At 47.4% G+C, this 13,611-nt stretch overlaps 5 protein-coding genes across 5 annotated transcripts; 3 read left to right on the top strand and 2 right to left on the bottom strand.

The window, feature by feature from the left end:
• Positions 1 to 1,722: 1,722 nt before the first annotated feature.
• N7478_005000 (FHA domain protein) lies at positions 1,723 to 3,596 on the top strand (the record flags this gene model as incomplete). Its single annotated transcript, XM_056921214.1, has 3 exons — positions 1,723 to 2,765; positions 2,831 to 2,927; positions 2,985 to 3,596. The coding sequence occupies 3 exons, from the start codon at positions 1,723 to 1,725 to the stop codon at positions 3,594 to 3,596; spliced, it is 1,752 nt and encodes a 583-aa protein (XP_056779251.1).
• A 1,380-nt stretch (positions 3,597 to 4,976) lies between these two features.
• N7478_004999 (ubiquitin-specific protease UBP1) lies at positions 4,977 to 7,037 on the bottom strand (the record flags this gene model as incomplete). Its single annotated transcript, XM_056921213.1, has 1 exon — positions 4,977 to 7,037. One exon carries the CDS (start codon positions 7,035 to 7,037, stop codon positions 4,977 to 4,979), a length of 2,061 nt encoding a protein of 686 aa, XP_056779250.1.
• Positions 7,038 to 7,290: 253 nt separating this feature from the next.
• N7478_004998 (Alb1 domain-containing protein) lies at positions 7,291 to 7,940 on the top strand (the record flags this gene model as incomplete). Its single annotated transcript, XM_056921212.1, has 3 exons — positions 7,291 to 7,306; positions 7,371 to 7,666; positions 7,734 to 7,940. 3 exons carry the CDS (start codon positions 7,291 to 7,293, stop codon positions 7,938 to 7,940), a joined length of 519 nt encoding a protein of 172 aa, XP_056779249.1.
• A 36-nt stretch (positions 7,941 to 7,976) lies between these two features.
• vp16 (tethering complex subunit VPS16) lies at positions 7,977 to 10,743 on the bottom strand (the record flags this gene model as incomplete). The annotated part of the gene is made up of 6 exons (XM_056921211.1): positions 7,977 to 8,225; positions 8,281 to 9,646; positions 9,698 to 10,191; positions 10,245 to 10,373; positions 10,434 to 10,540; positions 10,599 to 10,743. The coding sequence occupies 6 exons, from the start codon at positions 10,741 to 10,743 to the stop codon at positions 7,977 to 7,979; spliced, it is 2,490 nt and encodes an 829-aa protein (XP_056779248.1).
• Positions 10,744 to 10,929: 186 nt separating this feature from the next.
• N7478_004996 (uncharacterized protein) lies at positions 10,930 to 12,236 on the top strand (the record flags this gene model as incomplete). Its single annotated transcript, XM_056921210.1, has 6 exons — positions 10,930 to 11,157; positions 11,217 to 11,363; positions 11,436 to 11,588; positions 11,638 to 11,760; positions 11,819 to 11,974; positions 12,030 to 12,236. The coding sequence occupies 6 exons, from the start codon at positions 10,930 to 10,932 to the stop codon at positions 12,234 to 12,236; spliced, it is 1,014 nt and encodes a 337-aa protein (XP_056779247.1).
• Between the last annotated feature and the right edge of the window lie 1,375 nt (positions 12,237 to 13,611).

Here is a 13,611-nt window from a genome sequence, read left to right as displayed (position 1 = left end):
TTCCAATCTTCTTTCCCCCCATCAACCCGTGTCCACGACAAGATCACGAGTTCGATGGGTTTCAAATATTGAATATGGGATATCGAGTCTCTATTCGAGATCTTGATCTAATATTTTCTTTTGATACTTATTTCTCTGAATCCTTTACTCTTTTCCCGGTCTCCAAGGATTCCTCTAAGCTTAAGAAGCTCCCCAGGACATGATCCGCAGCTGCCACCAATGGGAACCACGGCTTTCCAGCTCAAAGACCCATCGCCATTCATCATTGAGCATTCAGTCTGCATTTCTGCATCTTCTGCACTCTCCAAATATACCCAGATCTCCAATCACCAGGTCTATAAGATCCAGCGACTATTGATTGTCAACCCTATTCCCATGTCTCTCAAGGACGTGGAAGATCCCTTATCTACTTACTATCCACTATCCACTCCAATGGAGTCTAGTCCGTTTTCTTGTCTATCTGGGGGAAATCGAGATAGATACAGTACTTGGTCATCCATGCAATCGGATCTTCACTCCATCATCGTACTGCGTATTTCTGACCCGAGGGTATCCTGATGCCTGGTTCCAACTCTTGTCCCTAGAGGATGCTCACATTGACCGAGTGCGAACTCCGAGAATAACTATCTTCGCCACTTCGGTTGTTTCTGTGTCTCAAATTGCCTTAATACTACCAGCCTCCCGTGGTGGGTCTGTGCAGCGCGGGTCCAATGACGTCCCCGCTTAGATTTTGCCTTGTGATGAGATTCCCCTCTCCTCGTGCCCAGTGAGAGTGATGAATGATCACCAGATCTTGCGCGTGAAGAAAGCACAAAGGGAGATGGAAGTGTCAATCGATCTATATCATGATCATGGGGAGTCTGATATGCCGTAGTTGTATACATTAGCAGGTATGCGTAGATTTGACGATCGTATTAACAAGACAAGAGAAATACACGGAATGGGATTCGCCATCGGCTAATCCAGCGGAAACTCCGTACTTGAAAGGGCTCAGAGCGTTTTTCCCCGCAAAAAAAGAAGTGGAAGTTCAGTCTCCGGTATCCAGAGTCACTAGAATCACTTGAATCCCTTAAGAGCATCTGCACTCTAATTCAAAGGCAAATGACAAGATCGACCCAGGCAAGAATCGCCGATAGGTTCACATCTAGTAGTGCATTAGGTTAAGGGACTTGCGTACTTCCTGATGTCCTCTTCCTGTTTAAGAGTGGGCCCATCCAGTCCTGGTGAATGATGGTACAAGTACAGTCTATGGTTAGATTAATTCTTTGAAATATTTAAAATAAAATAAAAACTCTGGTTTGCAGCCCCCTCTCTCGTGTGGCTTCTGGGTTCCAAGAAATCGCCTACTCAAGTTTACGGTGCCTTGGGTCTTCTTCTTCTTTACTTCTCCCTTCTATCTTCTCTATCATCCTCACTATTCTACACCTCACTCCCTCTATTTGCCCCCTCTTCCTACTTGAAAGGTCAAGATGGCTTGTGAATTCTATTTTTGAGCCGCTTCCTTATTCTTTGCTCCCATTTGCAGATCCCTACTCTGAAGTACCTGCATTCCCTCTCAATAGCCCCCAAAGGACTGCGGTGGGTTCGAGCTAAAAAGAGACTCCAAACCCAAAACTTCCCAATATAGAACAGAAAGGCGACCAGCGTGAAACACCGATAGTCTCATTTTACGAACAAGGAAGTGTGCATGCTAGTGAAGACCAAGTGAGGAAAAAAGACGACATGTCTACTTTGTCTACTTCAACCGCCACCGCCTCCGCACTACCCGATTCCTCTCGCCCGGGGCGTCTCCGCCGATTTAGCCAGCTTCGCGCCTACACGTCAAATCTTTCTTCTCCAAGTGGGCAACGCGGTCGTCGCCAATCTCTGAGCAATAGAATTCCTTGGTTAGCGCCGACGTCGGGCGATTGCCCACAGGCCCAGGGGGACCTTCTTTTTTGTCCTGACGGTGAACAGTCACCTTTGTCCCGCTATACCACAGCGCCCGCCAGTCATCGTGCTGCCGACCTCCAAGCTTCGTCTCCCGAGCCATCTTCGCCTGCTAACGAGTCGAGTGCCGTTCCATCCAATATGGCTCGTCTACGTAGTATATCTGCCGTATCTGGTCGGACTGCTCGAGCTGGTCGTACGACCCCCCCAGAGTCACGAGCGCAACCCACACCACCACCACCCGTTCCAGTACTCGCAGCAACACCCACAGCAGTACTCTCATCGACTCCCTCCCCCGAACCAAATAATGCGGCGAGTGAGGTAGTCGATCTTACCGGTGCAAGCCCGCCCGACTCTCAATCCGGGACCAAACCACCACAGAAAGCCACTATTCGGTTCTTCCCCTACCAAGACAACTTCCAAAGCTCTCGGCCTTCGTTACCATTTGTCCCAATCACTCGAACATTACCGTCGGAAAGTTGTGTGGTCAGGGTGGGCCGTTACTCAGAGCGAGATGGAATTCCAATCCCCAATCCCACGGAGCCCTCAGATGCCCCCGTCGGGTTCAAGTCTAAGGTGGTGAGCCGGAAACATTGCGAGTTCATGTATATCAATGGCCAGTGGCATGTTAAGGATGTGGGCAGTTCATCAGGCACCTTCTTAAATCATATGCGTTTGAGCCAGCCTAATATGGTCTCTCGTCTTTATTCTATCAAAGATGGCGATATTGTGCAATTGGGAATTGATTTTCGGGGCGGCGAGGAGATGATCTTCCGCTGCGTTCGAATTCGTATCGAGTGTAATCGCTCATGGCAGCAGCAACCAAACGAGTTCAAGTATGGCCCCTTGCAGCAAGAAGTTTTACCTCATCGTACATGAACAACTACTTACCTTCTAATAGTAAAAACACTGAGAGTCTTATCAAAAACCTGGGCAAGGGAGAGACTTCCGATTATTCTGGATGTCGGGAATGTTCTATCTGCCTCGGCTCTGTTTTGGTTCGTTGTCCTTCTATTTCCAACCTCCCTGAGCATATTTTTCTAACTTGTGTCCAGCGACCATACCAGTGCCTGTTCATGGCAGCCTGTGCTCACGTTTGGCATTACAAATGTATCAGTCGCCTGCTCCACTCCCCCGATTACCCCATGTTCCAATGTCCCAATTGTCGTGCCTTCACGGATTTGAGCGCCGAGGTTGACGACACCAATGATTATGAGGCCGGGAGCAAGGAAGGCAAAGAGAGTCCCGCACCGGCTGCCGAGACAGCCAGCACAGGAGGACCCTGTCCTGCGGCCACAGCTGCTGCGCTCATCAACGAGACCACAAACAGCGTTGCAGATAATCAACGGGACAGCATTCACATCGATCACGATCTGGTGACTGATGTTGAGAACTTGCATTTGCAAGATGAGCAGAGACCGGACGTAGACACCGAAGATAGCAGAAGCACAGACTCTCCGGCCCCCAATGGTAGCAATGAAGATCTTGGACGAAGCGCCGCTACAAACATTCCTGGGTGGCAACCTACTCAGCCCCTCAGTGTTCCAGTCGGCTCCCACCTCCGCGTCGATACACCAAATCGCTCAGAAACATCTGACGATAACCCTTTAACTCCTCGGAATGACTCAGGCCCACTCGCTTTCGATGGTCGTGCAGGGATGCGCTGATTTTACACACAGTAACATTTCCAAGCCATCTATACAACCATCTCAGCCTGGGTCCTCCCAAGCGAACATCAATGCATAATTTTTTTTCTTTGTTTTTCTTCTTGAACATCTCGGTTGGATCATGAACTCGGCGGGCCTAGTTGGTACATCTGCATTCATCAATAGCGTTTTTATTCACATTTTTTCTCCCCCGATTTCGTTCCAATTTGATTGAACATTGCAACTCGGCGTTTCCCTCGTTTCCCATCTTCATCCTCCCATCGTTCTATATACCCCTTATAGCAGTCTGGTCTCTTGTTTATGACCCATGGTGATGTTGACCAACTAGGAACTCTCGTTTGACTGCTCTTATTGACCTGCTTGTCGCCATTATTCGAATCAAGACTGGCGCTTTGAGCCGCAATCTACAAATACCCTACCATTCATCATATTTCAACCTCAAAGTAATTTAGTCCATAAGTAGTGCAAGGTCTAACTCATACGATCAAATTGACAGGGTATAGTAAGCACTCCACCTTTGTATGCCCAAATATCTATGGTATACCTCCCCCACCCTCATACTACTCTATCTCTAGGATTCTCCCTCCATAATCTCTTTCATGCGATCATACGTCCCCATACAAGTCCTCGTCTGTATCGTTGCAGGTGACCCTCCAATATGAGAGACCATAACTAGATTCTCTATATCGAAAGCATCCCCATACACATTCCGCGTGGGTGTCTCACCCACCCATATATCGATCCAAGCTGAAGCAATGACACACCCTCGGCTCTCAATGCCTTCCAGAGAGCATCTTCGTTTATGACACCACCACGAGCAAGTTGATAAGAACTGAAGTAGGCTTCATACTTCGAAGATGAAAAGGGGAGATCACATCCTTTGTTCCTGGCATGAGGGACACATGAATAGACAAGACGTTAATATGTGAAAATGCATATATACTAGATTGTTTACTTCATCGTGCGGGATAGAGGCCTGACTTGCCGAACCAGGATTTCGATGCGAAGTATATACCGTCGCATATTACTTGCAGTCGCGATGCATAAAATCGCGGAGCAGTTGAAAAATGTGAATGCTAAATAACGAAGAGCGGCCATTTCGAAGCACGAGAGTAGATAAGTAGACAGTGGAGCTCGTTGGTGGCCCAAGAAGATTATTTAGACTACCTTGATATGCATAGAATACAAAATACACCAATAGAAATAATACAGGGTGAAGTAGCCTCGATATTTCCATATGAACGCCCCAAATTAAATTTCAATGTGCCTCGGGTATCATCATGATGCAGTGACTGACCGCACGTTGCGGCTTCGCTAGTCGTAGGGGAAAAAACGTAGGAAACAATGAAGATCAAGTGGGACCGATAAAGGATGAAAGAATCATGATGCGGTGACCATGGAAGGCGACGCCAAGTCTTCGAGAGAACTCTGCGATTTGATATCCAACGTACTAGAGGCCTTGGGAGGGGGAATTGGCGCATTGGTACCCTCAGCGTAGACATATGTATCATCAGGGGCGGAGACACTTGTTGCGCGAGAGGTGTCAGAATCAGCATCAGTGATAGTGCTGGTGACGGACATGCTTTCGGACATTGTGAAGTTGGAGATTGACTCGGCTGTCTCCTGTGAAATGAGTTCAGGTGATTCTACTTCAGGCTGTGGGGGTAGATGGTCTTCCACGGCTTCATAGAAAAGCATGAAAGCACCCCCTTGAGACATGACGTGCCCCTCGCTGACCATCTGCACATCATCATCACTCAGTCGGTACCAACGTTCTGACTTAACCTTGTCGCCTTCTGCCTGGAGAATTTCATCGGGAACAGCAGCTGGGAACTCAGTCGTCGAATATTTGCGGTAGCAGATGTAGTGGCCATTTTCGTGTCGGCCGTAGTGTGTTATGATCGCTCGGAGTTCATACTGTCTGCTGGGGAGACGAAGTGATTGGCCAGGTGAGGGAAGCATGGATTCTGAAGGGTTCGTGACCCATTGCTCCAGTGCATCGCTAGAATCTCCGGTTTGTGTACCGAGACACCAATCATTTAAATCCATGTGCTTCGGGAATTTGACCGCCGCATAATTCTTTTTGAGCATGCCCGTCATTTCGTCAAAAAGACTTCGATTTATATGGGCAACCAGACACTGCGGTGCTCGTGCAATGACTGCCTGCCTGGATTTCGTCGTAGAGACTCGGTTTTTGGATGGAATATGGCACTTTTCAACCAAAGTTTTCTCTGTAAAATCGTCCTCTGCAAGGGCAGCCAAAACAGAATCGAGTCGTGTCTGTGCAGAAGTCCTCAAGGCGTCGGACAATCCAGGTGTTTTTAAATCATCGGAGGATGTCTCGTCACCAGCCATGCCACTAATAAGATTTTTGAGTTGTTCTTGCGCGCGCAAAAGCGTACACTTAGCGCACTCCACCCCCTCAATCGGCTCTAGTGTCATGTATTGATCCAGGCATTCGCGTATATCGTATTCGAATTGTCCACCAAGAGGAACAGTAAGACAGTTGAACGGAATTAGTGACAATCCTTCCGTCCAGCCACATTTCATACAACCTACTCGTTGAGCAAGTAGCCCTTCAAGTGGATTACGGAGTGACGATTGTTCCACCATTTTCCCATCAATCTCCATATTGTCTTCGCAAATTTCTTTCAATATGTTCTCCTCTCGGCCAACCATTTTCAACCCCAGATTCCTTGTCTGACCCCGTGAGGCGTGCTGTACTTCGATGTCAATCTGGTCCACCAATTTGGAAAAGTATTCCTGGGCATCTTGCTGTTGCCAACTGCTCATGGATTTGAGATCTGCAGGGATCCACAGCTTGGAGCCATAGTTCGATGCGCTGTTTAGGTGATCGATGATTCCTTTGAGCGCTTGGTGCGTGGAGAACGATCCTTTCTCTGACAAAGCCTCCAGATTTCGTTCTAGGAAACTCGCCAAAGTCTTCAAAGAGGCTAACCCCTGGATTGTACTATTTTGATAACACGAGTTATCCCAGTTCCCCAACCCAGGAGGGACAGCATCTCTGTTGTGGCCCAGTAATGCGCCTCCAAGGCCTGAGAGAGATCGTGTACGGCGAAAGGTAGGGAAGGATGTGTTGTCGAGGCCAAAGATGCGCTGCATAGCTTCATTCTTGGACTGAAATGTCATCGGGGAATGACCGGTGGGAGAAGAATCGGATGGCGACATGCGTGTATCCAATGCAACGATGATCCACGATGGTGTTGCGAGAACAAGAACGTTCCAAGCGAGCCGGATTATGGATAAAGGCGCAAAGCCAAAATGATCGAGGAGGAAGTATATGGAGAATAGGGCGAGAAGAGAGTAGGCTAAAGCTTGATTATTCTGTAACGCTGTGAGAGCTGTCTCATTGTGGCTGTTTGCGCTTGCGTAATGGATGGGGCGAGTTGAGATGGTATTTCCCTCTCTGTGAACATTCATGGCGGAAGAGAAAACCGAAAGAGCCACAGCAGCAGGAAAGAGGCCTGGTGAGCATGGGCTGTGAATATCTAGCGGATAGTGGCAAGAAAGCCGGAAGGATGAGTCTGAAAGTGGAGAAGGACAGGCTTGGGAGTATACAAACGCTTTTGCTTTTCAATCCGGGGCTGCGTTTTAGGTGCATCTCGGTCTCCGCAAAATTTTCTTTTATCGATAGCATGTCCCCACACAGATCTTGCTCAAAACAAATTCCACCATGGCCAAAAGTAAACGTAAGTTGCACGTTGAATCACTTGTTTTATTACTAGGTTGTGTCATAGTGCTAACTATTATCAGCCAGAGCACCCAACACCCGGGCGGCTCGTCGAGCTGCATCCCCGAGTCTGGATGTAGACCGGTCTCTTACCTCTGCCCCTCGGGCTGAATCGCCTACTGTTCAACGTCCTTCTATCCTGGCCGATCGTGCCTCTTCGGGAATTCAAAAGAAGCAGAAGAATAACCAAAAGAAGTTGTCTAGAGCACAGCGTTTGCGACAGCAGAAGGGCATGGACCGAGCGGAGGCGGTCTTTGACCAATTGGAAATCAAAAAGTCAAAAAGTATTGGTCGTGAAAAGAATACCAAAGCACGAAGGGTATGAATTCCAACAAGCTACCCATCTTTATTGAATGTACATGCGCTAACAAAGATCCTCGCACTAGGCTGAATGGGAAGATCTGAACAAGAAAGCGGCTAGGTTTGCCGCCCTTCAACAAGACGATGCTGCCGAAGATGACGATGACGAGGACAATGATGAGATGACAGATACTGCACCAGCACAAGTGAAACCCAACCCATTTGCAGCTCATTCAACGAATGTGACAGCGGAGGATCCTGCGCTCATTGACGAAGATAATGAGATTACCTGAACATAATGCCCTTCCACTTCCGTTTCGTTTTCAAGGTTATTTCCTTGGTTTAAGCTGGCTGATCATGCGCTCGATTTCTGTGACTGCCGGCCCAGACGCTCTGGTGCGGAGGATTTCAAGAGTGTTAATATCCTTTGCCTTATGTGCTTCCTCTCCCGCTTTAACGACCATCCCGCACTTTATCCACATTTCAATTCGGTCCGCGACTGGCAAGGTCGTGCATTTAGGGACGAACATTGAAGCGAGTTTTGTGTTTCCGGCGCCCAGGACCTCATTATAGAATGGCTGCAACCTTGTGTGAGAATAATAAAAAAAGCAGCTTGTAATTGAGAGCTCTTACCTCCCATCCGATAGAGGACTTCTTGTTCTTGCCAATCTCCTCTAGTTCACCCCAGTCCCGTTTGGCCACCAAAGCTCTAAGCCGTAACCACCAGTAGGCTTTCTCGGGCATCTTGAATTCGCTCTGTATCTTGTGTGCTCGTTTTCCATACCCGGCTCGAATAAGCCTGTAGACGGTCTCGTTCAAACTAAGGCCCAGATATTCCGAGCGATCCGCCAGGTCTTTGTCCAATGATTCTTGTGCCTTCAGAAGTTGAGAAGCCTCATTAATCAGTTTCTGTTGCAGGACTACTGTCGGGTCTTTTGAGTCCGCTAGTAAACGAGATGCTAGGATTAGCTTCTCAGCTTTGCGTTCAAGGTCCGTTTCTCGTAAAGATTCCGACACTAAAGCATTGGAACCATCGATAGGACGATCGTCTTGGTAGTAAAGATCCTTCAATAGTTCGGTGTCTTCGTCCTGTGCAGCAGTTTCAATTAGTGCAGACGCCATAGGTCGTGTATTAATCATTCGGAAGAAGCTTGCCAACGGTAGCTTGCTCTTCAGGTGTAGGAGTACGTAGTTCACGAGATCGTCGTCCCCACTCTCAATAGCCTTGTCGAGGGCGAGTTCGTCTTCTTCCATGTTCAATAATAATGGCACTTGTTTGCCAGCCCGGGGCTCGTGATTTAGAAGCTGCGTGGCTAGATGAGACCGACCTTCATCGTATGCTGTTTGCGCAATAATCTCAAAAGAGATCCCCGGCTTCCCTTCCAGTCGTTGAACGATGAGCTTACACACGGCTTCATCGTCTCCCGAAGAAACTCGAACTTTTTGACTTGCCCAGTGAACATATATCCGATCGGCAGGAATCTGGAGATAAGCAGATACCCGGATTGCAAGGAGGTACTCATGACGACTAATCAGACGTTCAATGAGGCCTTCCGGCGAGAGACGAAGATATTGTTCATATGACAATGGTAGGCCTATCTGATAATCTCTGACTGCACTCAAGACTCTAAGCTTTTCGGTCATCTCGACAAATTCGTCACTATTGTAAAGCTCAAGGGCTGATTTCCCAAACGATGCTGCTTTCAAAAGACGTCTTTGCCAGTAAGCATCGAATTCATGAGCTGCTGCTTTAATGCAAGAGTCGACTGCCGCAGGGAGACTTGAGCGGATCATCTGGATGTTCTCATCCGCCTTAGGAGACTTCTTCTCCAATTGATCCACAGAGTCAAGGAGCACCGAGGCAGGGGAGGAAGAACCAAGTCTGAAAATATCTTCCGTGACATCATGGACTTTGTGCAAAAATTCACAAGTATCATTCGTGAGAAGACGGGACCCATCAAACTCTGGTATAACGTGCACACGGTCGTCGTAGTAATATCTAGTCAATTGTTAGTTGCAGTCAGGGGGAAAGGTAGGGTGAGATGCGTACTTCGATGAAGCTCCATCAGTTGTAATTAAATGGATTTCATCTTCCCAAGCAAGAATGACCGCATCATCTCCGCACCAATTCACCGTATTAGGAGGAACCCGAGACTTCGTATCATATTCGCTAATCTTACTCTGGAAGTCGTTGCTGACAACCCATAATTTGCCCTCTGCGGTGAAAAGAGCGACGTAGAGACCCGTCGGAGACATGCTCACATGCTTAAAAGGACCATCCTGGAGGACTTTGTCCTCTGCCTCAGTGGAATCGATCAGGTAAAGTGTTCGGTCGACCGCGAGTAGAACTTCAACGGAGCGGGAAAGGGTCTGCGCAGGTGGGATCACCGTCCACGAGGAGACCTCGCCTTCAGGGCAGGGGGCTAAAAGCTTTGGTCGTGGCTCATCATACTTGGAGACCGCAATCAGTTGATTGTTGGAAAGCAATGCCACAAGGCCAGATGCCCAAAATTGACAGGCTCGAACACCATATTCTTCCGCACCCTGCGATTATTAGCATGAGCTAAGGAACAGCGTCGATGGAAGGAATAAATTACGTTGCCTAGAGAAAAAGAAGTGAAGTCGCCATCCAAACCGAAATAGCGGCGGACTGTGCCATCCTCGGCAACAACCAAGAGTTCCTCTTTGTCGGACCAGCCGATTCCACGAATAGAGGCTTGATCCCACTATAACAGCATTTGTCAAAATTTGTCGAAGGGCCAGGTACTTGATGTGATTTGACTTACGTTAATGCGATTTATTAGCTTTCCCGAACAAGAATAAATGTCGATACTCGATCGGGAAGTCTGCGTATCCCGCAACCTGATCGGTTTGCTCTCGTCGCGATGGAGTGCTACAAGGGAGTCTCGTTAAAATGAAGTTTCCTTTTAATGACCATGCAGGATCCATACCGATGACTCCACCGCACGGCGCGCCTGTGACGATGTAGCTCTCTAACTCAACGTCCTCGTCAAAGATGGCGTCATATACAGGGATTTTGCGATAGAAGCTATCGCCGACTTTTTCCCAGTTTGCAAGGGGGTTTGAGGGCGCCATTCCAGGAATAGCGAAGGTCACAGAAGCTGGTCTTAGCAAGACCAAGCACCCATGTCCCCGTGTTGATGTTGAGTGACGGGCCAAATTGGAGAGCAGCTGCGCAACGGGGGGAATATACGCTAGTCCAACTTGGGACAGCTGTTGATGTCCCGCCATTAAGGCACTCAGGCATCGACTCAACATCAGATGGCCCCGGCTTTCTGGCGTTCTCCACTCTTCCAGTCCTCATCCAAGTCGAATCGTCCGGATTCGGGTACATGGAGCTCAAGAATGGATGGAACGACTCTTGAGGATGTTGCACGACAGCTCTCGGATCTAGAGGTTGCGCTTTTCCTGTGTCTGGCTGCCCGCGAACATTGCCTGATTGAAACCACTGGCGACGCTATCCATGATCTCGCTAAGGAACTAGCCCTGGTATCAAGTTTGCTTAAAAATCATGTTCTTCAATCAATTAACACTAATTTGACTTACAGATATGCTCGGGCACATTCAATCTGTCGTACAGCATTGTTGATTGTGGCTTTGCAACATCGATAGAGGAAATTCACAATGAGATTCTTACTACCGATGCCCGAAAAGCCCAAACACACCCGCCATACTCAAGGGTGAAAACTGGATCAGTATGTTCTCTTTTCTCAGGCTCTCAAATGCCACAAGGCAGTTTTAACATTGCAATAAATTAATTGTTATAGTCCAGCAATGTCTCATCCTATGTAACCGGACACCAGGAGCGCAGCAAGTCTCCAATCCCTAGTAGACAGGCTGACGAACCAAACGTGGTTAACATCATTATTGCCAAAAATCTGAACTTAAGCAATGAAGATATCCAAGTCCAGGCTATACAAGTAGATAGTCCATCCCAACTCTATATTAGAAACCCACTAACTTTTCAAGTTAATGCGAACCCGAAAATTGGCTACAGAGGTTGGCCTTCTTCACGCCCCTGAAGATTTTATGTTTGTACCTCTTGTGATACAGGACTACTATGGGCAGAATTTGTCATTGAACGTGCATCTGGTCAGTATTTTTCAATATCAATGCATGATTTGGCTCAATCCTAACCTCGTCCTTTTAGCGGGACCAACTTTTCATCTCGCATTTCCACGAAGCTGCGAATGGCTATGTGTATCTTGAAGAAAATGACTGGCTTTCTGATGGCCAAATATCTGCATCCTCTGTGATTCACACACCCAAATATCGGCAGAAGAAAGCAGCGAAGGTCGGCCAAATGGTAAGTCTTCGATTTCGCCATGCTCTACCATCTATCTCACATTGTACCCACGCAGACCATGGACCACCTACGTGAAGCCGTTATCTCAGTAACGACCAGCGCTGAAGTGGTCAGGTATATTCAGGACATCGTAGTTTTTCTACGTCTCAGTCGTGCGGTTGCTGGAGGAGTATCTGCACGAGCAAATAATCAATTCGGAAACTTCGCCAAGTACGATACACTAGATCACCGGGAGGGGACTTTGCTCACCTATTTCCTTTAGGCTACTTGCTCCGTTGCATGGCATTGATTACCTCACACCTTCAATTGTAGCCTTGGCTGCTCGAAAGGTTTTTCGACATCGTATTATTGTTGCTTCACCTGATAACGACCGGAGTCTCAATTATGGAAGCAATAGAGATGCCATTGCCCAAGTTTTAGCCGATGTGACCCCGGATTCTATATTGGATGGTGTTTTGGACTTAGAGCCCCCAATATAGTCTGTATACTTACAATCTTGTTCTCAGTTGAAGACAACATCATGATGCTCCCCCACTCGTTCTTTATTTATAATATTGCCAACTCTTTATCCAGACTGAGTCTGTAGCCGTACCAGTATCTACTAATACATCTGTTACAGACTTGATCCTAGCAATAGGGTTATACATTAATGACCGAGTTTGAAAACGCTTTTCAGTATCTGCAGGACCGATTTCAGCCAGAAACCAACGAACCTTGGAAGAAATAAAGAACGAGTGTTTTTGTCTTCCTCCACATTCTCTGGCTTTCGTACGGGATGATTTCGAGACACGCGGACAATCAGACAGTTTCGCTTATTGTCGAAGTAGGCTGCTATAATCCGTAGATTATAGGAAGGTGTAAAGGAGAAGAGCATAATCTGGAGTACTGATTAGGCTGATTAAGACTGTACACTTTAGAGATATTACTTCCTTACCGGGATGATAGTAATAGGCGGGCCGCCGCCGCCTTCTAATGCTGGTGGGCTGCCCTCCCGCCGGCCGCCATAGCCATCTTCTCTGATGACTGGTTTTCGATATGGTCTTCGACGTGGTTTACTAATATGGCTATCTTAATGTGTCTTCGACGTGGCTATATTAGTAAAACCACGCCGAAAAACACGTTGAAAATCATGTTGAAAACTATATTAGAGATAGACTTGGAGTTCAAGTTGTAGTAAGTAGAACTTAATATACATTTCTACTACTATTAAGTACTACATCACTGCGCCCCTAGGGACTAGCAGGGTGCGGGCGCCACCTACCTACTATCCAATCTCTTTCTTTCCTTCAAGTTTTCTTATCTTAAGGGTTTACTAAGCCCATATCTGCTGATTTCTGGCGTTTCTCTTCCACAGCTTGAACGAGCCTTGCAAGTCGGAGGAAGCACGCGCACAAGGCAATTACCACGCCAATTGGTAAATTGCTACGCCCATCTGAGGCTAGGTTGGCTTTCTGTACTTTAAACCCGTAGTTGTGAATAGTGTCATGATTTCCAAAAAGGTATATAAATTGAACATGTACGGATTTTGGCTACGGAATGTTTTATCATGAGAAACTTGCCCAAAAATTGAACGAAGTCCGCAGCCAAGTCCTAACCGAGCGTTTACCGTAATTGAGAACACCAGTAAAAAGTATAAG

Source organism: Penicillium angulare, assembly GCF_028827245.1.
Source record: "Penicillium angulare strain IBT 27051 chromosome Unknown utg000004l_segment0_segment0, whole genome shotgun sequence".
In the NCBI taxonomy this organism is placed as follows: domain Eukaryota; kingdom Fungi; phylum Ascomycota; class Eurotiomycetes; order Eurotiales; family Aspergillaceae; genus Penicillium; species Penicillium angulare.
The sequence above is the reverse complement of the archived record's forward strand: the minus strand, read 5'-3'. Positions and strand labels throughout refer to the sequence as shown.